Source organism: Budorcas taxicolor, chromosome 1 (assembly GCF_023091745.1).
Source record: "Budorcas taxicolor isolate Tak-1 chromosome 1, Takin1.1, whole genome shotgun sequence".
NCBI classification, from domain to species: Eukaryota; Metazoa; Chordata; class Mammalia; order Artiodactyla; family Bovidae; genus Budorcas; species Budorcas taxicolor.
Window position 1 is genome coordinate 106,214,712 of NC_068910.1, and position 27,827 is coordinate 106,242,538.

At 34.8% G+C, this 27,827-nt stretch overlaps 1 protein-coding gene across 1 annotated transcript in view; it reads left to right on the plus strand.

Moving 5' to 3' along the window:
* The window catches only part of EPHA6 (EPH receptor A6), a 959,528-nt gene that overhangs the window by 419,246 nt on the left and 512,455 nt on the right, over positions 1-27,827 (plus strand). The window contains exon 5 of the mRNA XM_052649809.1: positions 13,677-14,012. Within this exon, the coding sequence (XP_052505769.1) occupies positions 13,677-14,012 (336 nt within the window). The remainder of the gene's footprint in view (positions 1-13,676; positions 14,013-27,827) is intronic.

Here is a 27,827-nt window from a genome sequence, read left to right on the forward strand (position 1 = left end):
TTTGGCAAAGTCAATAGTTGTTTTTCTGAAACTCTCCCTTGCTTTTTTGATGATCCAGTGGATGTTGGCAATTTGATCTCTGGTTCCTCTGCCTTTTCTAAAACCAGCTTGAACATCTGGAAGTTCACATGTTGCTGAAGCCTGGCTTGGAGAATTTTGAGCATTACTTTACTAGTGTGTGAGATGAGTGCAGTTGTGCAGTAGTTTGAGCATTCTTTGGCATTGCCTCTCTTTGGGATTGGAATGAAAACTGACCTTTTCCAGTCCTATGGCCACTGCTGAGTTTTCCAAATTTGCAAAAAAGCAAAATGGCTGTCTAAGGAGCCCTTACAAATGGCTGTGAAAAGAAGAGAAGCAAAAGGCAAAGTAGAAAAGGAAAGATATTCCCATTTCAATGCAAAGTTCCTAAGAATAGCAAGGAAATACAAGAAAACCTTCCTCCATGATCAATACAAAGAAATAGAGGAAAACAATAGTATAGGAAAGACTAGAGATCTCTTCAAGAAAATTAGAGATATCAGGGGAACGTTTCATGCAAAGATGGGCTTGATAAAGGACAGAAATGGTATGGACCTAACAGAAGCAGAAGATATTAAGAAGAGGTGGCAAGAACACACAGAAGAACTGTACAAAAAAGAGCTTCACGACCGAGATAATCATGATGGTGTGATCACTCACCTAGAGCCAGACATCCTGGAATGTGAAGTCAAGTGGGCCTTAGGAAGCATCACTAGGAACAAAGCTAGTGGAGGTGATGGAATTTCAGATGAGCTATTTCAAATCCTGAAAGATTTCTGCCATACAGCAAAGCAAATCAGCCATAAGTGTGTATGTGTGTGTGTGTGTGTGTGTGTGTGTGTGTGTGTGTACACCCTCTCTCCCTAGCCTCCCTCTCATCTACCCCCATCCCACCCCTTAGGTCATAACGGAGCACCTGGCTGGACATCCTGTATTCCACAGCAGCTTCCCACTAGCTGTCTGTTTACTCCTGGTGGTGTGTATATGTCAGTGATACTCTTCTAATTTGTCCCACCCTCTCCTTCCCCGGCTGTGTCCACAGGCCCATCCTCTATGTCTGCATCTCTGTCCCTGCCCTGTAAATAGGTATCTTTTTACATTCCATTATCCTGAGACATACATATGATACAGTTACATAAATATTTTCATTTTTAGAGCAATTCTAGATTAAGCACAGAATTAAGAGAAAGTATGGAGATTTCCCATATACCTCTCTCCCCACACCCAGACAAGCATAGCTTTCCCCAGTATCAATATAGTTCACCAGAATGGTACATTTTTTATATTTAGTGTACCTATATTAGCATATCATCATCACCCAAAGTCCATAGTTTACCCCGGGGTTCACTGTTGGTGTTGTACATTCTTTGGTTTTGAGAAATGTATAATAACATTATCAATCATTATAGTATCATCCACAGGATTTTCACTGCCCTAAAATCTTTGGGGCACATATTCATCCTTTATTCCCACCAACCTATGGCAACCACTTATTTTTGTATTATATCTCTTAAGTGTGTGTGTGTGTGTGTGTGTGTGTGTGTGTATGTGTGTGTGTGTGTATGTTATATAATTAGAATGATACAGTAGAAGATTTCAGATTGGCTTCTTTCACTTAGTAACATACAGTTAAGATTCTTCTGTGTTTTTTCATGGCTGTATAACACATCTGTTTTAAGTGCTGAATAATATTCTATTGTCTAGATATACCACAGTTTATTTATCCATTTACCTACTAAAGGACAGCCTGATTATTTCCCACTTTCAGCAGTTATGGATAAAGTGTTATAAACATTCATGTGTAGGTCTTTTTATGGACATACACTTTCAACACCTTTGAGTAGATACCTAGGAGTGCAGTTGCTGAATCATATGGTAAGTATATGTTTAATTTTGTAAGAAACCACCAAACAGTACTATTTTACATCCCCATGGTAAATGAGTATTCCTATTGCTCCACTTCCTCATAAGCATTCATTGTTGTCAGTGTTCTGGATTTTGGCTATCTCTGATGGTTATGTCGTGGCACCTCATTGTTGTTTAGACTTGTATTTTCTTGATAATGTGATGTGAGACATCTTTTCATATACTTATTTGCCATCAGTATTTCTTCTTTGTAAGGTATACACATAAAGATTTTTAGGTGCTTTGGATGGCTACATACAAAACAACAAAGATGTCTCATAATCAAAACTAATTCCTCAAATATTGATTATAGTGGATGATCTAATCCTTACGCCTATTGAGTTGGGCTATTATTGTTAATTTCCTCTTTGCCATTTTGTTTCCACTAACCATCCTTAACCTATAAATATACTCAAACTTCTGTCATTAAAAAATATTCCCAGCCCAATAATTTTTCTCCCAAAGCAAGTACTTGGAAAAGCAGTTTTCATTGGCTACAGTTACTTCTTAACACACTTTTAATTTACTTTTTACTCTACTGCATTCAGAATTTTGCTCTTCAGCCTACTGTAATCACTTCAAGTAAACTGTATAAGAAGAATTAACCAATCATCTAACTTGCCATATTGTGTTAGAAACATTTTGTCTTATTATTCATGACGTTTAACTCTGTTAGTCTCTTCCTTTTTCTTGAAACTATTTGTTCTCTTTTATTCTAAGACTCTGCAATCTCCCCTTAACCCTCTTAATTTTCTGAACCTCGTATGTATTGGCATGGATGGGTTCTCTTCTGTTGCTCACCTGTTCAGTTCAGTTCAGTCACTCAGTCATGTCTGACTCTGCGACCCCATGAACTGCAGCATGCCAGGCCGCCCTGTCCATCACCAACTCCAGGAGTTTACCCGAACTCATGTCCATTGAGTCGGTGATGCCACCAAACCATCTCATCCTCTGTTCTCCCCTTCTCCTCCTGCCCTCAATCTTTCCCAGCTTCAGGATCTTTTAAAATGAGTCAAATCTTTGCATCAAGTGGCCAAAATATTGGAGTTTCAGCTTCAATATCAGTCCTTCCAAAAAACACCCAGGACTGATCTCCTTTAGGATGAACTGGTTGGATCTCCTCACATTCCAAGGGACTCTCAGGAGTCTTCTCCAACACCACAGTTCAAAAGCATCAATTCTTCGGTGCTCAGCTTTCTTTATAGTGCACCTCTCACATCCATACACGACTACTGGAAAAACCATAGCCTTGCTTAAATGGGCCCTTGTTGGCAAAGTAATGTCTCTGCTTTTGAGTATACTGTCTAGATTGGTCATAACTTTCCTTCCAAGGAGTAAACGTCTTTTAATTTAATGGCTGCAATCAACATCTGCAGTGATTTTGGAGCTCCCATAAATGAAGTCTGACACTGTTTCCACTGTTTCCCCATCTATTTCCCATGAAGTGATGGGACCAGATGCCATGATCTTAGTTTTCTGAACGTTGAGCTTTAAGCCAACTTTTTCACTCTCCTCTTTCACTTTCATCAAGAGGCTCTTTAGTTGTTCTTCACTTTCTGCCATAAGGGTGGTGTCATCTGCATATCTGAGGTTATTGATATTTCTCCTGGCAATCTTGATTCCAGCTTGTGCTTCCTCCAGCCCAGTGTTTCTCATGATGTACTCTGCATATAAGTTAAATAAGCAGGGTGACAATATACAGCCTTGATGAACTCCTTTCTCAATTTGGAACAAGTCTGTTGTTGCATGTCCAGTTCTAACTATTGCTTCCTGACCTGCATACAGATTTCTCAAGAGGCAGGTCAGGTGGTCTGGTATTCCCATTTCTTTCAGGATTTTCCACAGTTTATTGTGATCCACACTCTCAAAGGCCTTGGGATAGTCAATAAAGCAAAAGTAGATGTTTTTCTGAACTGTCTTGCTTTTTTGATGATCCAGTGGATGTTGGGAATTGCCAACATCACCTGTTAAATGTTAATTTTTCTCATAGTCCTTTCTTAGCTTTCTGTTCTTATCACATGTTCTCAATTTCATGGCTTCAAATAGCACCTATAAAGAGATGATGCCTATAGTTTTATCCATATCCCAGTCTTCTCTCCTAAGGTCCAAAGTCACCTCACCATCTCAATTTGGGATCTGACAACCTGTGTGTGCCAGAGATACCTGCCTACATCTCCAATCTTGTATCATGCCATACTCTCCGTGGTTGTTAAACTCATGGACTTCCATGATGCTGCCCTGTTCTCATCGTTAATGCTAAAAGTTTTCTCTACTTTAAATTCTCTTTCTTTAGGTCCTCTATCGTGGTTTTCTTATTGCCAGGCTCAAATGTCAATCAGATAAGTATTTTCTGACTGCCTGTTCAAAAATAGAATCCCTCCCAGTTACTCTTATTTATATAATATATTTTATTTTTTATGCCTATGTCGCTCTTAGAAAATATCTGATTTATTTGTTCACTCACTTCCTTGTTTGTTTTCATTCTACCTATAGTGGATTGCAAGTGGATCATGAATGTTTTTTCTTTACTTTATCTCCAGCACTAATAATAATACCAGGCTAGTACTGGGCACAAAATAAATGTTTGAAGAACAAATCAACTAATAATTTTAGCTCATCTTTGAAAGTCACTTTTATTGCTTCATACCTCAGCTTGATCATTCACCTCAGCTTGTTTCTTTATCATGGTGTATCCTCATCTACCCATGCTTCCAAGCAAGGGACTCATAACCCTGTCCCTACCCTTGATGTATCTCAGTAGTCACAAAGCTTGTCAGTTTTACTGTTTAGTATTTCTCCTGTCCATTCCTTCATACCAACTCCTAGTCCTTCCTTTTTTGGTAAGACCACCAACTCTCCCTTGGGCTAATGGAATACTATTTTGGCAAGTCTCCTTCCTTTGGTCTTCTATCCCTCTGAATATTCTAAACTATTAGAAAATATTATTTTTAAATAAAAACAAGATCTTGATTATTTTATTCTTTCCTATGCCTAAAATCTTTCAAAGCCCAGCACCTTTTTGCCAGAATTATAAGATTCAATCCAAGGGCATCCAAAGTTCAGCCTTGGCCTGTTTTTCCATCTCTAATTATAACTATACTGCTACTGCTAAGTCGCTTCAGTTGTGTCCGGCTCTGTGCAACCCCACAGATGACAGACCACCAGGCTCCCCTGTCCCTGGGATTCTCCAGGCAAGAACACTGGAGTGGGTTGCCATTTCCTTCTCCAATGCATGAAAGTGAAAAGTGAAAGGGTAGTCGCTCAGTCGTGTCCAACTCTTAGCGACCCCATGGAATGCAGCCCACCAGGCTCCTCTGTCCATGGGATTTTCCAGGCAAGAGTACTGGAGTGGGGTGCCATTGCCTGGGATCTCTCAAATCGTTCTGATATCCAATGATAACTTCTAAGTTTGGATATTCTTGATCTTTAAAACATTTATTGCATACCTTTTACATGAACTGCAAAGTATGTAGAAGAAATTAGGAATAATAAATTTGAAATGAAATTCTGAAATGTTTTCTCTGTTATCTTAATCTACTTCATAGATACTTAATTTTGCAGGTGATTCATTAATATATGTTCTATGCTTTAAAGGATGAGTCGTGGAGAACACTCCATAATATCACATATTGATCAATTAGGGCTGCCTCTTAGATCAGTTTGAAGCACAAGAGACCATGCTGCTTGCCAAGAAGTCTGTTATCAAAATAACTAACTATAAGGCTTTTCTAGGACAGAAGGAGAAAATGTTCACTAAGGTTCAAGAAACAAAAGACTGTAAAAGTTACTAAGAAAGTACTTGTCAAGCTAGAAGGACAGAGAACAAGAAAAGACAGAGAAATAAAGAGAGGATCTAATATATGGGTGCATAGACAAATGTAATTCCACAGTCATAGCATTTTCACTTTGATGTTTCTCATGTGTTTAAATCAATAGGAAGATTTTAATTACTGAACAGGTGCTACAGAGTAACATATTCAACAAACATTTGTGCTGTCTACTTAAAGATGTTCAAAATGTAAAATGTAAGTCATATATACAGGTACTTCTCATGTACATCATTAAGGATTTAACTTTTCTTGGAAATGTCATGTCTTTTTTATCACTGTATTTGATATACACTGGCAATGATTGGAGTGAAAGTATAAAAGTTGAATTTATTTTTGCTCTAAGATTAACATTGTAAAACATGGCTTCTTTATTTCTGGGATAATTGGCCACTTAAGAAAGTCATTATTTTCTCAACCTTATTTTGAGTAGAATAAATATTGTGTTTAGATGCAGCAGGAAAGATGTTCTTCCACATTGCAGCTGCCCTTCTCAGGTCCCCTATGCTCCAGATAGCCCTGTTCTGTTTGATGTCTTTTCTTTTTTATCCAATCTCTTCGAATTTTTCTCTCTCTTCCTCCTCCTTCTCCCTCTCCCTCCCTCTCTTTTTCTCCTAAGGTTCTTTTGTATGGAAAAAACACTCTAGTACCTTGCTTTTCCATCTCACTGTTGAAAAACAAAAGCCACAACTGATTGCTTAGGTGGCTGATTGCAAACACAATTGTTGCAGCCATGATTTTCCAGAAGCCAGAAAGGGGACATTGCAAAGATGTATTTATTACCTCTAGCAGGGTGCATTATATTCTAGATTTGTTCTCATTATAAAAAATAACTAAATATTTACTTTGTGTATTGCAATGGTATATTTTTAAAATTAAAATGATCCTTATATTCCAGAATAGACACCTATATGTAATGAATCTGTTTCCCTAGTACAGATCACTGATATAAGATGTTGCTTGAGCTTTATGAAGTTTCCTAAACATAAATATTTTAGTTTTTATTTCAGGCAAGATTATTTTACCAAATTACCTGGGGGAGTTTCCTTCATAGGAAGAGATATTAAGTGGTTATTCTGCTGATGCTGAAGAATTGAGTTACCACTTGCTGCCAGATCTTCCAGAACAGATCTATTCTTGGCATCAACAATTGGAACTCAGAGAAGATTGTCCCATTTAATATCATTTACTTGTACACAACAGACAAGTGACCACAAATCATCCATAATTGGAAATAAAACACTCATAATTACACTGCAATGTTGTGATTTTTGAGAAAGGTTTATTAATTTGCTTTAATCTATTTATTTATTATTTAGCTTTTCGCTCCCATAATATGACATCAGTTGGACTCATCATATTTCTCTTTTTTTGTATTTCTAATGAGTGTTTAATTAAAAATACCTGACTCAAACACAGAAAAGGCTGTATATAGGTATGCAGGATATTTTCCTTCATGATATTGAGGGAAACAGGATGATTTTTTACTCAAAACATTCAAACTCAGGTTCCTCATGATTTAATTTGTGATTAGTACGCTTTTATTATGAATGTGATCTTGCCCTTTAACTCTTGCCCTGCACAACTATTGCATATTTTGGTAATTGTTAGAACTAGTTATTGTATGGGTTTATATCAAAAATTTTTTTCTGCATTGATGAAAATAGTTGACAACAATTTTCTGAAACTTTTCCATTGTAAAATTATGTCCACGCTCTATAGAATAGAAATCTAGAGCCACAAATGCTTAATTTTCAAGTTTTGAATATCTCTAAATAATAAAAAGAAGCTTTTTATTCCTTCCCAATGAATAGAGATACTGGTGGCTGTCCATTTTGCTGAGTTTTTATTAGTTAATAAATATTGATATTTATTATTTTATATTTAATATTTTCTTAATATAGACAGTCCTTTCTACTACTTAAGTGATTTTCAAGTAACCTATTTCTATATTGAATTATCCACACCTGATTTTTGCTAAGATTATAGCCTTGAACACACCGCTCTCCCAATATTTTTCAAAATTTGTACTGTGTAAAAGATAATTCTTTTAGGGTTGCACAAAACCGTGCATTCTATTCATGCCCTTAGTTAAAGAATATGTCACCTTTGTATCAGACTAGACTAGAATAGAAATATACATGAATATACATATTTCAGTGCAATATGTACATCTGGTAAGTATTAGTCACCTTTTCTTGGAGAAGGCAATGGCACTCCACTCCAGTGCTCTTGCCTGGAAAATCCCATGGATGGAGGAACCTGGTGGGCTGAAGTCCATGGGGTCGCTAAGAGTCAGACAAGACTGAATGACTTCCCTTTCACTTTTCACTTTCATGCTTTGGAGAAGGAAATGGCAGCCCACTCCAGTGTTCTTGCCTGGAGAATCCCAGGGATGTGGGAGCCTGGTGGGCTGCCGTCTATGGGGACGCACAGAGTCGGACACGACTGAAGCAACTCAGCAGCAGCAGCAGTCACCTTTTCTATAAAATTGGGATGTTAATAACTGCCTTTCAGGTTGTTTGTTGTGATAATTGAATGAAATAAATCATGAAATATTAAGTATACTCCTTGCAACAAAGTACTAAAAAATGCTATTTTTTTTTTTTTTAAATCATGCCTACCTTGTATAAAAGTATTCAGTTCTGCCCAAGGACAGGAGGAAGGTGTCACAAAGGGAGTAACACCTAAATCAGAATATGAAGGATGAGTATAGGCATTTTCCACAGAGCAAAAAAGATGAAGGAACCATTTGTCCAAAAGCATTTAGATGTGACTAAAAGAAGAAAGAGGCTGAGGGATGGGCCTAGTTATAAAGACAAATGTAGACAAGGTTGAGAGCTTTAGATTTTATTCTGGAAGTGAATGGTATTTAGACTACCAGAGTTCTTTTTAAATTATTTTTGTTTCCTTTAACTGAGTTTTAGAATTCAGGGAAAATCTAACTAAAGAGTTATCTTAAGTCATCATTTGTAGTATTGTGAAGACATAAGTGATAACAAGTCAAGTTTAGACATCAATTTAGTTACTGAAGTAAGCGCAATAATATTGAAGAAAATAAGAATATGTAGAATTCAAAGGATTTTTAAGCACACATGTTTCTTATTTTGAGCAATATTTATCTTGAAGATTTAAGTTTCAGTTGCTTTTCTATAAATAAATTATTTTTAAATGCTGTACCCACAGAGATGTTATGGGGAGGGAGGTGGGAGGGAGGTTCATGTTTGGGAACACATGTAAGAATTAAAGATTTTAAAATTTAAAAAAAAAAAAAGATATTTTTAAGAAAGTAAAAAAAAAAAATGCTGTAAGGAACATTGTTAAAAGAAATTTGTTGTAGGAAGGTAATAAATTGCTCTCTAATTTCTGTGTTTTGAAAATTTATATTTGACAGTACTCTCTCAGCAAAACCCAATGAAATGCAGGTATTTTTTCTGTTTATAGGATGAATACATTGCAGTAGAGGTAAAAAAAAAAAAAAAAAAACTTAAACATCAAAAAGACTTAGATTATCATCCTACCACTGATGAATTTGATGACCTTGACATAATTACAAAACTTTCCTGGACCTCATTTCTTTCTCTAAATAAATTGATTTAATTCTTTCCCTGTGGTGAGGTTGAAGTCCCAGTTTCATTGTCTATTTCCAAATATACAAACATTTTATGAACAAGTCTTATGGATAGAGCACATAGTAGTTTAGGTATGAATACAAATACAAAATTTTGTTAACAGGGCTCTACTAAGTACCTTTTTCAAAGATTATATAGGAATAATATTACTATAAAGTTAATAATATAACTATAAATTTAAAATTCATAGTGATAGTGGAAAAAAATGAAATGACTTTTAGAGTTTAAAATTATGTCTATATGCAGATCTGACAACTGATATTTTTAGTACATTATGAAAGTCTGGACACATACTTTTTCATTTATTCATATAATTTACTCCTTTGCAAAAGCATTTACCAAAACATCTCTAGATGATTCCCTATATCTTTAATGTTTTCTGACATAGGTAAACACACAACTATTTTCTCTCATCCATAAACTCAGATGTGACTATGTTTTTTATTAGGAAACCACATTATTGCATCTTGGTAGTAGCAGACACATTTAAATCATTGTCAGGTAGTAACTTAAAAAAATACAGTTTAATAGGCAATAGCCTTTCATGATTTGATATCCTCAGTTACTTGAATCAAATTTTCATTGTTCTTAAGGTTAAAAATGTATCTATAAACCACAATTAGCTATAGAGTTAATGGGTGAATTAATAATCACTCTTCTGCTAGTTTTCCTTCAGATGCTTCTTAGAAAATAATATTTTATAAATAAATGTTTGGGAAATATTGGATTCAACAAAGAGAAGGAAAGTGTGTTTCTTTTGTGTTAGCATCAATCTGCCAGAGGAATCGTAATTTGAGCACTGAGCTCATTTTTGGGGTTTTATCTCAAGGGACTAGAGATATTATAATGGGATGTATTTTGAGAAATATAGTTCTGTTTAAACATTTTACATAAAGAAAAAAAGAAAATGAAAAATAAAAAATTGTAGCCCACTTGGCCTCTGCTATTCTGAGAGGAAGATGGGGTTGTAAGGCCAGATGCTTTTCCGGGAAGGGGCTGGACAGCACTGCCACCGCTTCTCACACGTTTACTGTTAGAGCACGGTTACTTAACTGTGTAAAGGGGAAATCCCAAGTGAAGCCAAAGGAACATTGAAACTGTGTTTTTAAAATAAACTAATAGAAATGAGATTGTCATTTTTATTCAAGTTTATTGCATGATGGTCTTGAAAAACAGCTAGTTGGAAATTAGGATAGTTGTCCTTTTCTTATGAGATTGGTCTTAAAAGTGCAGTGTGGAGATTACTTTCTTCCTGTGTGAATTACTTGTTTCCTTTGAAGAAAAAGATCAACAGAAGGAAATCCCTGAGAGTTTTCAATACAGATGTCTCCAAAAGAGTTATTGCTGCCAAGCTTTTTTTCTCCCAATGTGTCACATAATCTTTGTATAATTTATAAATGATAACAAAGCAATCAGGCCACATTCATAAAAGCCCAGTGACACATAATTTAGTGGAATCTGAGGATTAGAATTAATTGTCTCTCTTTGTTCTAAGTTCTAAATCTTAGTAAATGATTCACTGTATGTCATTACAGCTTAATATTTGCATGAAATCACAGTTTAGCTGGCATAATTTAATGGCAATTAAAAAGCTATTTAATGGTCATGCAAATTGGTATGAGGGCCCTTGAGTAAGAAGGGTGTCTGCCTTTTTAATTTAAGTATCTCTAGGCGGACAGTCATATATTTGCAGACACCCATAACATAATTGATAACATTCTTCCTGATCCTGGAAATGTAAGTGAATAATAATTAATGTTTTCCATTATAAATAAGAGAGAAGAGCAACAATATGAATATGTCATCCATTAGGAAGACACTATTATGATAATGAATCGTTATCTCCTAGGCATGAGTCTAGGTTGGAGGAAAAAAAATTATGCTTATCCCTTTGCTCTAGTTTATAATCCCTTCAATATTTGCCTTTCTGAAAGCAGACATGTCTGTAACTCTCCAGAACATGAAATGGCATAAAGCAAGGTATACAGAAGCCTTTTGGAAAAACTAACAGTCCCATTTCTAGGGCTGATTTTAGGTGGTGTACATATAGGTGTCTGAGCCATACCCATCAGGTTGCTGATAATAGGATCCAACAAGATGAAAAAGGGAAGCATAGCATTGCTTAATATCTCAAACCCGACACCCAGTCATATGGATTTAGGAGTGATGTTATGCTTCTCTAACACTGTGTAACAGATCTTGTTACTGAGTTCTCAGTACTCTTTAAGACCACTCCCCACACTGCAGCTGGATTGCTGTTTTTGAAACACATCACTTCTGTACATAGAATCTGTCAGCTTCTTCCTTTTAAATGAAAAAATATATATATATGTATATATACAGACTCATTCCAGTGAGCATAGCAGTGTTGCATTATCCAACCCCTTCCTGTTGCTTAAAATTCACTTCTTGTTTACTCCTTCTGCATTCTAGCTACAGTGATCTTCTGTCACTTCCATGACTATTTCACACTCTCTTTTGACTGAAGGACCGTGCATGTTCTATCTCTAAAATCCTTCCTACCCCTCTCTACATCTTCCACAACCACCTGCATGAGACCTTCTCAGAAGGTTTCTCAGGTTGGCCCCCTGATACTTTTTTTTAGCTCCATTCCTTTTGATTTCTGTGATTGCACTTATTATAATTTCAATTTTATTCTTCTGTTTTGTGTGTGTGTTTGTGTTTATCTAGCCATTCAGCTAAAATGTCAATAGCAAGAAAGTAGAAATAACATTTATCAGATTTATGCTGTAAATCCAAGATCTAGCAGAATATCTGGCACACATGGTAGTCACGGAAAACTTATTTAATGAGTGAATGACCATGTCTTGAAATCCAAAAGAAGCCTTATGTGAAAACTTGAACTTATTTCTCTGCAGAGAATGTCACAGAGAATTCTTTTCCGCCTTCTAAGCAAATTGCTGAATTTTAAAGAACTGTTTGAATTTCTCAAGACTACCCTTTTAAAATATAGCAGCATTTATTATTTAATGAGTCATTTATGCAATGAATTATTTTTCAAAGTATCTGTCATAGGCACAGTCTCTTACAGAAGGATTCTGTGGCATTTCACAATATAGCAAGTTCACAGTGTACTGTCTGGCACGTAGTAGACCATCAGTTAATAATTGTTCAGTGAATGATGTGAAACTGAAGTTTGAAGGACTCAGATGAATATACAAGATTATTGACACAATTTTAAGAGAGGGAAAAAAAACGAATAGTTAAAGACATTAAGTATTCTGTGCAGTGTGATCATATGGAAAAATAATGAGAAACGAGAGCAGATGCTCATCCACCACCCACGACCAGTATGGTTTATGCAGACTCTTGATGACGAATAAGAGGATCTTGGGACTCTCTTTATAAGCTTTCAAGGATGCATTTACTTATGCTTAGTAAAGTTAATATAAATAAAATCTAGGTACCGTATCTTATCTATATCCCCTTTGATTGCTTCCAAATCCACCTGCCAATGTAGGAGACACAAGAGATATGGGGTCCATCTCTGGATCAGGAAGATCCCCTGGAGAAGGAAATGGCAACTCACTCCAATATTCTTGCCTGGGCAATTCCATGGACATACGTGCTTGGTGGGCTAGAGTCCAGAGGCTGGCAAAGAGTTGGATACAATTGAGCACACTCACACAGCCCTTCCAAATAATACTTTTGTCCCATGAAATTGACAGGACCTAAAAAAGTATTTATGCTGCCTCCAGTTTCTGTTCCTATTGCCTTCCTTCCAAACTGTGTGTCCACCCTAAATTTATGGTCATTTATTCTCAGCCTGTGAGAAAAAGATTCTTAGATTTTCAAACAAATGAGAGTTTTAGTTATACATCAAGCATAGTTTGAAGACTGAAATACTGAACACAGCATATTTTATATATGTATGTTATTATTTTTTCAAAGTTTTTAAATGATGATGCAATTATTAAGATGTAATTATACAAAGCCATCATGTAATTTAAACTAATGTTGGGTTATTATATTTTTTTAGTCAACAAATTTAAGAAGTATAATTACTGTATCTTTTGGTGATCTGTGGCTTTTGATGTTAAATACTGAAATTCATATGCCAAAAGTTAATATATAGACCATCTTCACCCCTAAGACTCCACCCTTACTAAACTTATGCAGATATTTTTAACCATTTTTCTTTATGGCTTCCATCAGAAGAAAGAGCTCAAACTAATATAAAAGACCAGCACATGTTTATTGATGACATTTTCAAGTGAGCACTATAATTCATTTTCCTATACATGTACATTTGTTTTTTAATTGCTTTCTCTAGGGCCACCTTCAGCTCCTAGGAATGTGGTTTTTAACATCAATGAAACGGCCCTTATTTTGGAATGGAGCCCACCAAGTGACACAGGAGGGAGAAAAGACCTCACATACAGTGTAATCTGTAAGAAATGTGGCTTAGACACCAGCCAGTGTGAGGACTGTGGTGGAGGACTCCGCTTCATCCCAAGACATACTGGCCTGATCAACAATTCCGTGATAGTACTTGACTTTGTGTCTCACGTGAATTACACCTTTGAAATAGAAGCCATGAATGGAGTTTCTGAGTTGAGTTTTTCTCCCAAGCCATTCACAGCTATTACAGTGACCACGGATCAAGATGGTAAGTTCTACTGCTGTTCTCTCAAAACAGATCTATAATTCCATTTTGACGCTTAATATTCCTCGTGGACCTGTATTCACTGGGGTGCAGTTGCACACTCTCTACATTATAGGGCTGATTTACTGATTGTTCTTACTGTTTCCCAAGGTGCAGAAAGATATTTTTGATATTACTTCTTATTAGTATTGTCAATTAGATACAATCCTTCTCTTTAATGGCTATGCATTATGTTTTTCATATAATCCCATGCTGATATATCTTAATAAGCAAGTTTATATTACTTATCAACAAACATCAAACATATAAAAAGGTTACTAAGTGAATTGAAATTCAGCTGCCCTACTTATGCAGCCCTCTCTTTCCCATGTCAAATATGCAAATAGTAAGGATTTATACTAATTATAATTCATACCTATATTATAAAAACAGTGCAGCCAACATGCCTAACCATAATTCACTCTTAAAAGGAACAACAAATATATCCATTAATGTATCTAAATGCCATTGTTTAGGTGCAGTTTTGTGTAAAAAATAAGCTATCTTAAAAAATAAATAAATAACTCCAGTTGCTTTCCGCTAAATGGCCCCTTTTAAGACTATAGATTTTTACTGCAATATAGTCAGGCATGAAGAGTCCTATGCTTTTTATAAGAATGTATTCTCTTTAATCCTCCCATTATGTAATTTTTCACAAAGCATGATACCAGGAAAACTTGAGATTTAAAAACTCCCTTTGAGAAGCATTCATAAATTATGTTGTTACAGAAAGGATTGTCTTATAGCAAAAAGTATTGTTTTATGTGACCACATATAGATGAGAATAATGTATACAGATAAAACCATTCTTTTACACTGTATTTGTTTTCTGAGTCTGCTATAATAAATGCCACAGACTAGGTGAAATAATTATAGTACAACATCAAAACCAGGAAATTGACATTTGGAAAATCCACAGGTCTCATGTGGCTGTGAAGGAATATCAGGAGTGAGCCTTGTAGTGATAATGGTGGTAGTTACATGAAGTTAGATATATGATCAATTGCAAAGAGTTACACTCAATGCATATAAATGTGCATGCACACACATACACACACATGAGCCCTGTGGATTTTCCAAATGTAACTTTCTGGTTTTGATATTGCACTATAGTTATGCAAGTAGTTAACATTGGGGGAGGCTGGGTAAAATATATGTGGGAAGTTGCTGTACACTTTTTTTTTGGTCAATTTCTATGACTCTATCATTGTTGCAAAATAAGAAGTGAAAAGGAAAACACTGCTAAACCTGTAAAAAATTCAGGAAGAAAACTTTAGCATTCTAAAAATATATTTGAAATGGATTTGACTATTTTATTCAAACTAATATAAGTTCACTTTGCTGATGCTCTTCAGAAACACATTTACTAAATAAAGCAAACAAATAGTACTGTAAAATCACCATTTTTGTAGTTATTATATAATGTTCCCCTTCATGTTACAAATTGTTCTACATCATAGGATTTGCTTTTTGGTTGTTCAGATTGGAATTCCTGTTTTCTTTTTTTTTATTCGTTCCCGTAGTATCAACAGAATCTTGTCAGATGTGTCTTCAAGATAAAACAGATTTAGATCGTCTGTTTTGCTCTGCACTAGCAGATTATTTCCAAGCCTTTTTTCTGTTACCTGATTAAAAATAACCCAATACAACTATTCTAACTATAAGGTATAAATAATTAAGCTTGAGAATAAAAACAATATATCACTTTAAATTAAATATATTTATAAATATGTTTATATAATTTCATACATTATACATACATATAATAGTCTTTCGTTCTAGTATTAGAAGAGAGTTCATTCATATGGACTATTTTTCTAATGTAGCAGAAGGCAGGGTAAAAACTATTTCTCACTTTGAAAATGAAAGAATTCATTAAAACTGTATTGCTATAAGGACAGAAATTATATTAATCATGGAACAAGATGTAGTATCCATATATTGAAACTAAACTTTCTGGAAGAAGATTATCTTTGAGAAGACTATTGAGAAACATTTATTATTCATTTAATTCTACTTTGTTTTAGATATAAGTTTTAATGAAAAATCAAACTATATATAAATTTTGTTTGAAAAGTACATCAAGGTCCACATAGATACTTTATAAAATATTATTGCCAGTTTTGTTTATATGAACCACTATATCAATGTCATAATTTTAAGAGACAAAAAGAAGGCCTTCTTTTCTTGTGTCTGAAATTCTGATGTTAGAAAACCACATCTTTAAAAATGCAAATTCTCTAGTCAGGGGTAACATTATGAAATAATTCAGTCTGTGCCTATATCAGTTACTCTTTTCATATCAGAAAGGGTCAGATCCTAGTGTTGGAATGAAAAAGGAACCTATAGAAACTGGAATGTCCCACAACCAAACTTGAGTTGTCATCATTGTGTGCCAGCCTTGATAAGACAACAGCCTTGATTACTATTCCTAATAGAGGGAGGGACTTCCCATCATTCTACTTGGGTAGCTTTGGAAATTTTCTTTGAAGCGCCTCAAGAGGTGCTGTACAAAGTTACAGGATAGCACATTACAATATTATTGGACTGAGGAGACCACAGTAAATTCTTTGTCTCATTACTCATAAGTTACATATCATTGTTTTCACACCATAGAAAAATGATAGATCTATTCAAAGCCTTTAATTTATTCAGTATATGTACAGTGGTGAGAAAGCTCTTATGAATTCTGTAGGAGGTAGGTAATAAATAATTTGACAAATGCATAATTAGTACTATGATAAATCCCACCAAGGAGAACATCAGGTTCTCTGAAAGCATGTATTCCTCAGGTCTGGAGAATAAGGTCTGGTCTTCCTGAGGAAACAGTGTTAAGTTCTGTTCTGAAAGATGAGTGTGATGTGCATAAGCCAGATGAAGCCAGAAGGGAAAGAATACTGAGTAGAAGGGACCAAGTGAAGACTGAGCAATTGAGGAATTGAGCCCTGAAGGCTAATATACCCAAGAAGGTTGAAGACGTTGGTATATTGCAGAAGTACAGTAGGACCTGGGGATGGAACAGAACACTTAACCTAAAGATTTGGAGAAATAGGTTGGAGTCTACAAAATAGCCAAGACAACTTAGGGGAACAGCCATTTAGCAGAAGTTACTAATACATCATCAGGGCCACAGGTTGGGTAAAAGAAAATCAACAGAATAATAATGCTGTACATGAGTTGACTTAGTACAATTAGGAAATAAAATGAAATGGACTGAAAAATATAGACAGTTGCATTAATTATGTTTTTACTACTCTATGTGTGCAGTGTAGAACATGAAGATAAAGAGGAAATTTGCATCAAATAGCCTTTTCTTTCATGTAGTTAATTGTTCTTAGTCTCTCAGTCGTTGTCCAACTATTTGTGACCCCATGGACTGTAACCTGCCAGGCTCCTCTATCCATGGAATTCTCCCTTCTCCAGAGGCTCTTCCCAACCCAGGGATTAAACCTGCATCTTCTGTGTCTCCTGCATTGCAGGCAGATTCTTCACCTGCTGAGCCATCACACACACACACACACACACACACACACACACACACACATATTCTCATACTTAAGAAATATTAAGTAAACCACATTAAACAACCTTCACTTAGTTGTTTACTGTTTACAATTAAAGAAATGTAAAAAAAAATTTTTTCCCAAATCACTTAGAACTACTTTAGCTGTAGTTAGGAGAAGCATTCCTTGATTATACTGATTCTAGTTGGATAAATAAGATTATAGATTTAAGACTATGACTCTCATAATTAGAAATCTTAGCAATAAACCTTAATTAACTGACTTCTAAAATCCCTAAAAGCTATATTTGCAACCTTCTATTTTCATAGTCTATTTAAATGGTCTTTAAAAGCAGTTCATTTAGAGAGCAAAACAAGAAAGCAACACTTAGAAAACATTTGACTTTAATCTTCAGTGCATGATAGAAAAACAAAGATGTGTGATTTAGTAAAAGGAATTATTCAGGTCATAGACAGTAAAGGAAAATGTTAATCATGTATAGTCAGCCTGAAACAAATTGTGTTTGTAGATATCCTGACATGTGCAAAAACCTTAAGGGATCATGTTCAAAGTAAAAGACATGTATGGCAAAACCAATACAATATTGTAAAGTAATTAGTCTCCAATTAAAGTGAAAGACATGCTAAATTACAAACCAATTCTGCTGATATTTGCTAAAGGGTCTTTAAAACAGTTATTGTCAGAAACAGTTTTTCCAATCATCTGACTTCTTAAAATGTATATTCAACACTCCTATCTCTGCCATTGGGTGACTATTCTATATACGTCTTGCTTTAGGCTTAATTTTGTTTGAACATTCATATATGTGCTCAGGCAGGAATAATTAATTGAACTGACATTGAAAATAGATTTAAATCAATGTAAGTCTCCATATATTTATAAACTTGAGATGTCTATTTGATTTACAGTTCACTGCATTCTGAAAATATAATCTATTTCAAATAGCAACCTTTTGCACATTGCTAGAGTAGGTAATTAAGGGCATTGAAAACATCATTCATCTTTATATCTGTATTTTAATTTATTCATGTCTGAATATTCCTTCTAATCCTCACTATGTTTTCAAAATTCTTGACAGTGAATAATTTTTTCTAAACTCTGTGCTGCTGCTGCTGCTGCTAAGTCGCTTCAGTCATGTCTGACTCTGTGCGACCCCATAGATGGCAGCCCACCAGGCTCCTCTGTCCCTGCAATTCTCCAGGCAAGAATACTGGAGTGGGTTGCCATTTCTTTTTCCAAAGCATGCATGCATGCTAAGTCACTTCATTTGTGTCCAACTCTGTGTGACCCTATGGACAGCAGCCCACCAGGCTCCTCTGTATATAGGATTATCTAGGCAAGAATACTGGAGTGGGTTGTTATTTCCTTGTCCAAAACTTGGTACAAGTTTATTCAAAGCAAAAGAAATCAGTATAAAAGTTTTAAATGCTTAATAAATATATACTGAATATAAGATAGTGGCATAAATTAAAAAATGATAAAATCAACAACCATAATTTAAGCTGAGTAATACTATCATATTATATTTTTCATATTTCTTAAACAGAAGAAAATCACATATTCAAAAGCCACAGACACTTTATATTGACGAATAAAATTTTCCTATTTCTTAAGAAAAGTATTCTTCTTCTGAGAAGTATACCGAGTATTTTATGCAGGGAAAGTAATTGAAATGTCAGCCTAGCTAATCATAACTAAGTAACTTTATGGTCCAACCAAATATTAAAATTGATGGAGTCCAAGTGATTGTAAACTTTGTGTTTAGTCCTGGGAAACATCCAATTGCTCTCAAGTCTAGTGTCTTTTTGGCATTCATCTTTTGAGAAAATGAATGGTATAGAAAAAGCTCTTGGACCTTAGCAATGAGTTTCTTCAAGTTGGTAAGTGGCTCAGCTCTCAGTCAACAAGTTTAGAAAATGAACTGCTTCCAGTCATTTGTGAATAGTAGGACATATGTATCTCTCTCACTGGATCATAATCATATTTTAAATGTCATAGTTTGACCAATATATAAACATTTTGAGAATGAGTATGATGTGTTATTTGCCTCAGACTATGCTCAATCCCTGTGCTCTTTGAACTAGAGATCAAATTGCCAACATCTGCTGGATCATCGAAAAAGCAAGAGAGTTCCAGAAAAACATCTATTTCTGCTTTATTGACAATGCCAAAGCCTTTGACTGTGTGGATCACAATAAACTGTGGAAAATTCTGAAAGAGATGGGACCAGACCACCTGACCTGTCTCTTGAGAAACCTATATGCAGGTCAGGAAGCAACAGTTAGAACTAGACATGAAACAACAGACTGGTTCCAAATAGGAAAAGGAGTACGTCAGGGCTGTAAATTGTCACCCTGCTTATTTAACTTATACCCAGAGTACATCATGAGAAATGCTGGGCTGGAAGAAGCACAAGCTGGAATCAAGATTGCCGGGAGAAATATCAATAACCTCAGATATATAGATGACACCACCCTTATGTCAGAAAGTGAAGAGGAACTAAAAAGCCTCTTGATGAAAGTGAAAGAGGAGAGTGAAAAAGTTGGCTTAAAGCTCAATATTCAAAAAATGAAGATCATGGCATCTGGTCCCATCACTCCATGGGAAGTAGTGGAAACAGTGTCAGGCTTTATTTTGGGGGTCTCCAAACTCACTGCAGATGGTGACTGCAGCCATGAAATTAAAAGATGCTTACTCCTTGGAAGTTATGACCAACCTAGACAGCATATTCAAAAGCAGAGACATCACTTTGCCAACAAAGGTCCGTCTAGTCAAAGCTATGGTTTTTCCAGTGGTCATATATGGATGTGAGAGTTGGACTGTGAAAAAGGCTGAGCGCCAAAGAACTGATGCTTTTGAACGGTGGTGTTGGAAAAGACTCCTGAGAGTCCTTGGACTGAAAGGAGATCCAACCAGTCCATTCTGAAAGAGGTCAGCCCTGGGATTTCTTTGGAACGAATGATGCTAAAGCTGAAGCTCCAGTACTCTGGCCACCTCATGCAAAGAGTTGACTCATTGGAAAAGACTCTGATGCTGGGAGGGATTGGGGGCAGAAGAAGAAGGGGACGACAGAGAATGAGATGGCTGGATGGCATCACTGACTCGATGGACGTGAGTCTGAGTGAACTCTGGGAGTTGGTGATGGACAAGGAGGCCTGGCATGCTGCAGTTCATGGGGTCGCAAAGAGTCAGACACAACTGAGCAACTGAACAGAACTGATGTTCAATCCCTAGTGGCTCAGATGGTAAAGCTACAGTGTGGGTAAAGTCTAAAATGTGGGAGACCTGGGTTCGAGTCCTGGGTTGGGAAGATCCCCTGAAGAAGGAAATGGCAATCCACTCCAGGACTATTGCCTGGAGAATCCCATGGACAGAGGAGCCTGTTAGGCTACAGTCCATGGGGTTGCAAAGAGTTGGACATGACTGAGCAACGAACACACGCTTTCATCCTCGATCTACATTGTTAATAACCTAATAAATCTCAGTTAACTGCATTAACAGAAATTGGAGATCATTTCAGTTAATTATTTCATTCACTCAAAAATATTTCTTGAATATTTACTATCTGCCAGAAACTCTTCAATATGCTAAAGATACAGCAATAAAGGATCAATGCAAACTGCTAACAGTGTCCCTTTTTTCAGAACATGTTTCTGTGTCAAGTCGTGATATGTCCCATGAAGAAAAACTAAACAGACTAAGAGATTTGGAGGTGATGGGAGAGGCACATTTTACATAGGGAAACCAAAAACACCTCTCTTGATATTATAATACTCCAGCAGATGAGAATTGAAGGAGAAAACTTGAATATAAAAGACTATTCCAGGCAGTGTGAAATAAAAGGGCAAAGCCTTAAATTTAACCAGGAATTTGCCTCAAAAGTTACTAGAAAGTATTATTAGACATGTATTCATTCGTGTATATTAAATTTCTTGCTTACTAAGTCTTCTGGTGCTGTTCTTTGAATTTTTAACAAAAAGTTTTTATCAATACTAAACCATCCTTTAATAGCAATAATGGGGTTTTTTGGTGATTGTACATTGCTAGAGAAATATGCCTAATCCTAGACTTGATTTTAACCAGTTGACTTTTAGAGCTATCAAGTTTCCCTAAGAAGTTCTTATTTGTTCAGTTTTTCAGAAAGGTGGCTAAATGTTTTCTTTAGCATAAAATGATAAGATCTTATTGCTATGTTGATACCACTAATATCAAATTAACAATTTTAATGGCATTTCTCCATATAAATTGAAAAAATAGTAATAGAACTTGTTAAGTAAAATATTTTAAATCCTATAAAATTAAACCTGATCAGCAATGAAAATAAGTGCAATCTGATCACATTTTGCCTAGTCTATGACTGTCATGTGATGTAATGCTCTACTTTATGGTTGAGCAAATATCCCACACATTGTTTGCTCATTTTCAATGCAATTCTTTGTTTTAAAAAGGGACGTCAATTTAACTCCATTAACTTAACTGCCTGCATAACAGATTGACTGATTTGGATAACTGGATTATTGATTCAAATGTGGTTACTCTTAAAAAGTAAATTTTCATTTGGGGGAAGGGATATTTTCTAAAAGTCCTTTGTACTTCAAAGTAAATATTAATAAATATTTTTTAAAATAATGTGTAAAAGTGAAACTAAAAGACTTCAAGTTTGATAGATTATTCTGATAAATTATTTAAAATGTGAAGTGTCTAATATTTAATAAACAATTTGTAAAGATTGAAAACTAATTGCTGACCTTTTAATCACACTGAAATTCCATATAACATGTTTAAGTAGCTTTTTTTTTCTTCCATGTATTCCTCAGCACTTTTCTATTTGGTTTGGATTCTAAAACAGTCAGTTCCAGCTACATAATTTGTGATGCCCAGTGAAAAATGAAACTGCAGGACCCTTTATTCAAAAAGCAGGAAAAAAAGGGCCATTAAAGGTACTAAAATATAAAGCTTTTTCCTTCTGCAATTTCTCTCTCTCTCTCAACTTGTCATGTTACTTTTTTATTTGCCATTTAATGTCCAAGTAAAGAAAAAGTAAACTTCAAATTACTAGCATAAACTTTACCATTCATCTTTATATTGCTCAATGCTACTTTTAAATGTAAAGATAAGAGCATTTAACTTATGTGAAGTCAGAGTACAGTACAGTTTTTTCCCTAGAGTCCTGTGCCACTAGGTATCTCCAGTCCCCAACAGTATCTCAAGCAGACCAGGACAGACAAATATAAGACAGACTCAAAACCTTGGAAAGAAGAAGGAAGGGTGTCCCCAGGTACTGATTCAGTCCAGAGACCTTCCCTCTGCACAGGGATAGTTGTAGGGAGATTGATGACACCAGATTCCCAGGGCTTCCCAACCCACAGTGGAAGGGAGAACTCTAAAGGTCTTTAAACCTCCTTGCCAGAAACTGTTGGCTGCCTGCATGGGATGAATGAGAAAGCTGGAGCGTCAAGCTCCCAGTCGTCCCATCAGACTTCGCTTGCAAAATATGAATTAAAGATAAAATTATGAAGAATTTCAAGATGGCAGTAGCCAAGCACTATACTCTAAGCAGGATTATAGAACCATGCAGCTGAGAAAGTCAAGCAGACTCTTGAAATCTGTCCTGAACGCATTTTACAAAATAGTGATGTCATTGTTTTTCCCATTAACCTCTATATGTTAGTCAGACAACAACTATGCTCGATAACTGTGATGTGCCAAGTACTGTAGTGTGTGCCATGTAGTGAAAAGCAAGCGCGTGTTAGAGTGTTTGAAATGCGGTGTCTACTACAGAGCAGTCAACAGTCTTTCATTCCTTAAAATTCTTTAGAGCTTAACTAACAAAAAAAAGATTAAATTAAACATATATCTCATTCAGTATACATTTTTGAATACTGAGTGCCTAAAATACTACTTAGCATGCAAGTCCTTAAAATATGTATAAAGTAGTAAATGATTAAACAGTGATGTGATAGGTGCTAAATATTGACATTTCATTTTTCTATTTGTATGAAGAGAGACTAGATGTTTGACGATATATTTATTCTGTCATACAGTAAGCAAAGCTTTTAGGTATAAAAGATAAAAAACAAAAAAAAGTTGAAAGATAGCTCCATAATTTGCCTAAAGCTGTTCTAATTATTTTGCAGTTCTAATAGATCTAAATATAAATTCCATAGCTCTATTTTGTTGCACTAAGTCACTTTTAAAGTGTACCCTAAGACAAAAACGTGCTTTTTTTCTTTCAAAATTATAGCTTGGCTCACTGAATTACTTGTATTCATTTTTTTCAAATTCTTATCCAGCTTATATCTTAAGTAATCTCTCATTAAAGCAAATAAATAATATTCCAAGGATAACAAATATATCTATAATATGTAGATAGACATATCCTTTTCATTCTGTTTTGTTTTGTCTTTAAACAGCTTATTTTACTCTTCTGCTAAATCACTATATCTCTAAGATATGATTACCTTTACCAATCCTGTGCGAATGATGTCCTCTCTTGACTTCCTGTTTCAAGGCTTTTTTATATAAATAGTGAATAATTGACTACTTTCTATGAGTTTGAATTATGTTTTTATAGGCTCGATATTTATGTCCTATCTTATAATTTAATATTTTAAAGTTTTTTTTATTACTTTCCTTCAAGATAAGCGTGCTGGTCAGTTAGATATGATTTGAGCATTTAGATTCCTAGAAATTAGGACTAGGTTCCTCTTTCTGTTGTTATAAGAAATGTGCTGAACAGTTTTGAATATTTAAAATGTTCAAGGTCAGTTTTTATTTAGCTGTTTTTCAAAAGGTGAGATACTTGTATTAAGAGCAGAACAATTAAACTCTATTTGAAGTGCAATTTAAAGATAACTGACATGTAAAATTATTTCCTAAAATATTTTCTACCATCTGAATTTTATTATCCTAACTGCTGCCAGCCCATATTATATACTTATAAGGTGACAATTTTCATATGCCTTAAAGAATCTCAAGAGAATATATCATTCAGCTATAAGTCTTCAATCAAGATACACTTATAAATATTATAACATTTGGATAAATATACTTTATGTTGCAAATAAATGCCATTTTTATCCCATTTCAAATATATCTAAGCAATAATTCCAATTTTCTTGTATATTTTAACTGACTTTTTTAGGATGGTCTTCTTTGTGTATGCGTGCTAAGTTGCTTCAGTCATGTCCTACTCTTTTGTGACCCCCTGGACTGTAGCCCTCCAGGCTCCCCTGTCCATGGGATTCTCCAGGCAAGAATACTAGAATAAGTTGCCATGCCCTCCTCCAGGAGATCTTCCCAATCCAGGGATCTGAACCCTCATCTCTTATGTCTCCTACGATGCCATGAGAGATCTTTACCATTGGCATCGCCTGGGAAGCCTGTCTTCCTTGTATTTTGCCTAAAATCTTCCCTCTGCCCATTAGCCTATTAAAGAAGAAAATACAAAAAAATAAATTGTACTCCAAGAGCTAGACGGTCTCTTTCTCTGCATCATAACACTTTATTTAAGATAGGAAACCATCAGTAAAACATTCTAGTTAGATTACTTCAACTTATTTATATATTGGAGATTTTTAAAAATTTTATATAATGTAATTTTTACTCTAATTTTCTGAATAAAAAAGGAATTCATAATGGTAGGTGAAATGCAAGAAGTAACCTAAATGCATTTAATTATGATAGACCTTTTTTAAATGATACATCCTTGATATGTCCATTTTCTTTACATATGAAGAATTAGATAAAGTTTTAATGATCTTTTAAGGCAAACTCATCATTTTTGTGCTATGATCTAGAACTATCGTTCTCTAAGCTCTTCTCTACAAATGTCCCAATTTTTCATTCCTGTTATTAATTTAAAATTTATTTTCTACTTCCATAGTTTTATTTTTCCTCCTTTGTGGTAGCTCACAGTTTCAGAGGTGGGAATGAAGTCATATAATAGCCTTCATGTAACTTTTAAGTCCATTGTAGCTTGTCATAGTATCAGAGGCACCAGAGGTAGAATATGGGAAGAGCTACCCTAATAGGAACTTGATTTTGTAGGGAAAATTATAGTGTTATTTTTTTATTTATGTATAGTATGCACAATGCTGTATTTTAATATGTTAGTTATATAATATAATGATAACAATTTTAAAGGTTATTATGCTCCATTTATAGTAATGGTAAAATATACTAGTATGGTATAATGTGGTAAAATTTACTGGCTATATCCCCTGTGCTTATCCTTGTAGCTTTTTTACGCATAATAGTTCATACCTTTTAATCTCCTACCCTTATATTACTCCTCCCCACCTGTCTCCTCCCCATTGGTAACCACTAATTTGTTCTCTATTAGTCTGTTTCTTTTTGTTATATTCATTAGTTGTAGTTTTTTAGATTCTACACGTATCATCATGTAGAATCAGTCATGTCCAGCTCTTTGTGACCTCATGGACAGTAGCCCACCAGGCTCCTCTGTCCATGGAATTTTCTAGGAAAGAATACTGGAGTGGGTAGCAAGTTCTCCAAGGGATATTCCTGATCCAGGGATTGAACCCAGGTCTCTTACACTGCAGGCAGATACATGATTGTATTTATCTTTGGGTTTATCTTTGTCTGACATTTCTGTTACCATAATATCCTCCAAGTCCATCCCTGCTTTTGCAAATGGCAAAATTTTATTTAGGTTGCCCCTGTATCTTGGCAACTATAAGTAGCTCTGTTTTGAACATTGGGATGTGTGTAAATTTCTTTCTTTTTACCTGTGATTGGAATGCTGGGTCATATGGTAGATCTATTTTTACTTTTTTGAGAAACCTCCATGCTGTTTTCTTCAGTGGCTACACCTATTTACATTCCCCCTAGCAGTGTATATGTGTTCCGTTTTCTCCACATCCTCACCAACATTTTGTATTTGTGTTCTTTTTGAGGATAGTGATTGACAGGTATGAGATGATATCTCATTCTGGTTTTGATTTTCAATTCCCTGATGATTTGTGACACTGAATGTCTTTTCATGTGCCCATTAGTCATCTGCATATCCTGTTATGGAAAATGTCTATTCAAGTCTTCTGCTCATTTTTTAAATTGAATTGTTTATTTTTTGATGTTGATTTATGTGAGCTGTTTATGTAGTTTTGGATATTAACTTATAACTCCAATTTTAAGGTCAAAAGACAAAAAAACCTTTTTACTTAATTATTTGAAAACTAAGAAGACTGCATATGTTTGGCATTTAAAGAAACCAAGCAAAACCTCACATTCTGTAAACTTAGCACATAAACATGGCATACAGGTTACATTTCTGAGCTGGATTTTGCATAACTCTTTATTTTCATATTTTCATTTTCAAGAACCAATTACTTTTCTTGTGATTTAATTTCATCACTGAAATTTTGCTTAATTTTCTCTGTAAAAACTTTTCTTAGAAAGTGTGGTATCAAGTTTTCATAATACTATCTATAAGTTCACTGCATTGTACTTATATCCTGAAAATATCGGTTGCTAGATAATGAAGGTTTTATATAAATGAAAAATGTCATGCTGTTCCATTTGTATATGGCTTTTTCTTCAAAATTATTCTCATTCAGGTATATCACTTAAAACAGAAGTATATTTAATCAAAATCAACTAATGAATAATTAGCTCATATTTTAGAAATTAATTTATATTTCCATGGAGAAGATAGAAACAGTTTCTGGTTAAAGGAACAAAAGAGCCTTGAAAAAAAGTTCTTAATATACAGAGAAATTTAATATAGGATAAAGAGCACATCTAAGATCAATAGGAAAATTATAAATCATTGAATAAAATGTTTTGAGGGAAAATTATTATTTAAAATATTTAAAGTTAATTTTCAACTAAGAAAATACCCTGAAATAAATCCCAAGTTATTAACCAGGTAAATATAAGCATAACATCTTAAGAAAAAATAAGTATAGTTGAATAAATAGAGAAGCATATAAAAATAAATTACAAAGCAAATGACAGATGAGTTTAATAGAAATTTCATATATCAAAGTCTTTATAAATAAAATGATAAAAAAAAGTAACAAGCTGGGTAAGATGCATGTGAAGAATTAAAATGATAAAATATTTGTTAGTCACTCAGTCATGTTCAGCTCTTTGTGACCCTATGGACTATAGCCTACCAGTCTCCTCTGTCCATGGAATTTTCTAGGGAAGAATACTGGAGTGGGTAGCTAGTTCTCCAGAGGATCTTCCTGACCCAGGAATCAAACCCAGGTCTCTTACATTGCAGGCAGAT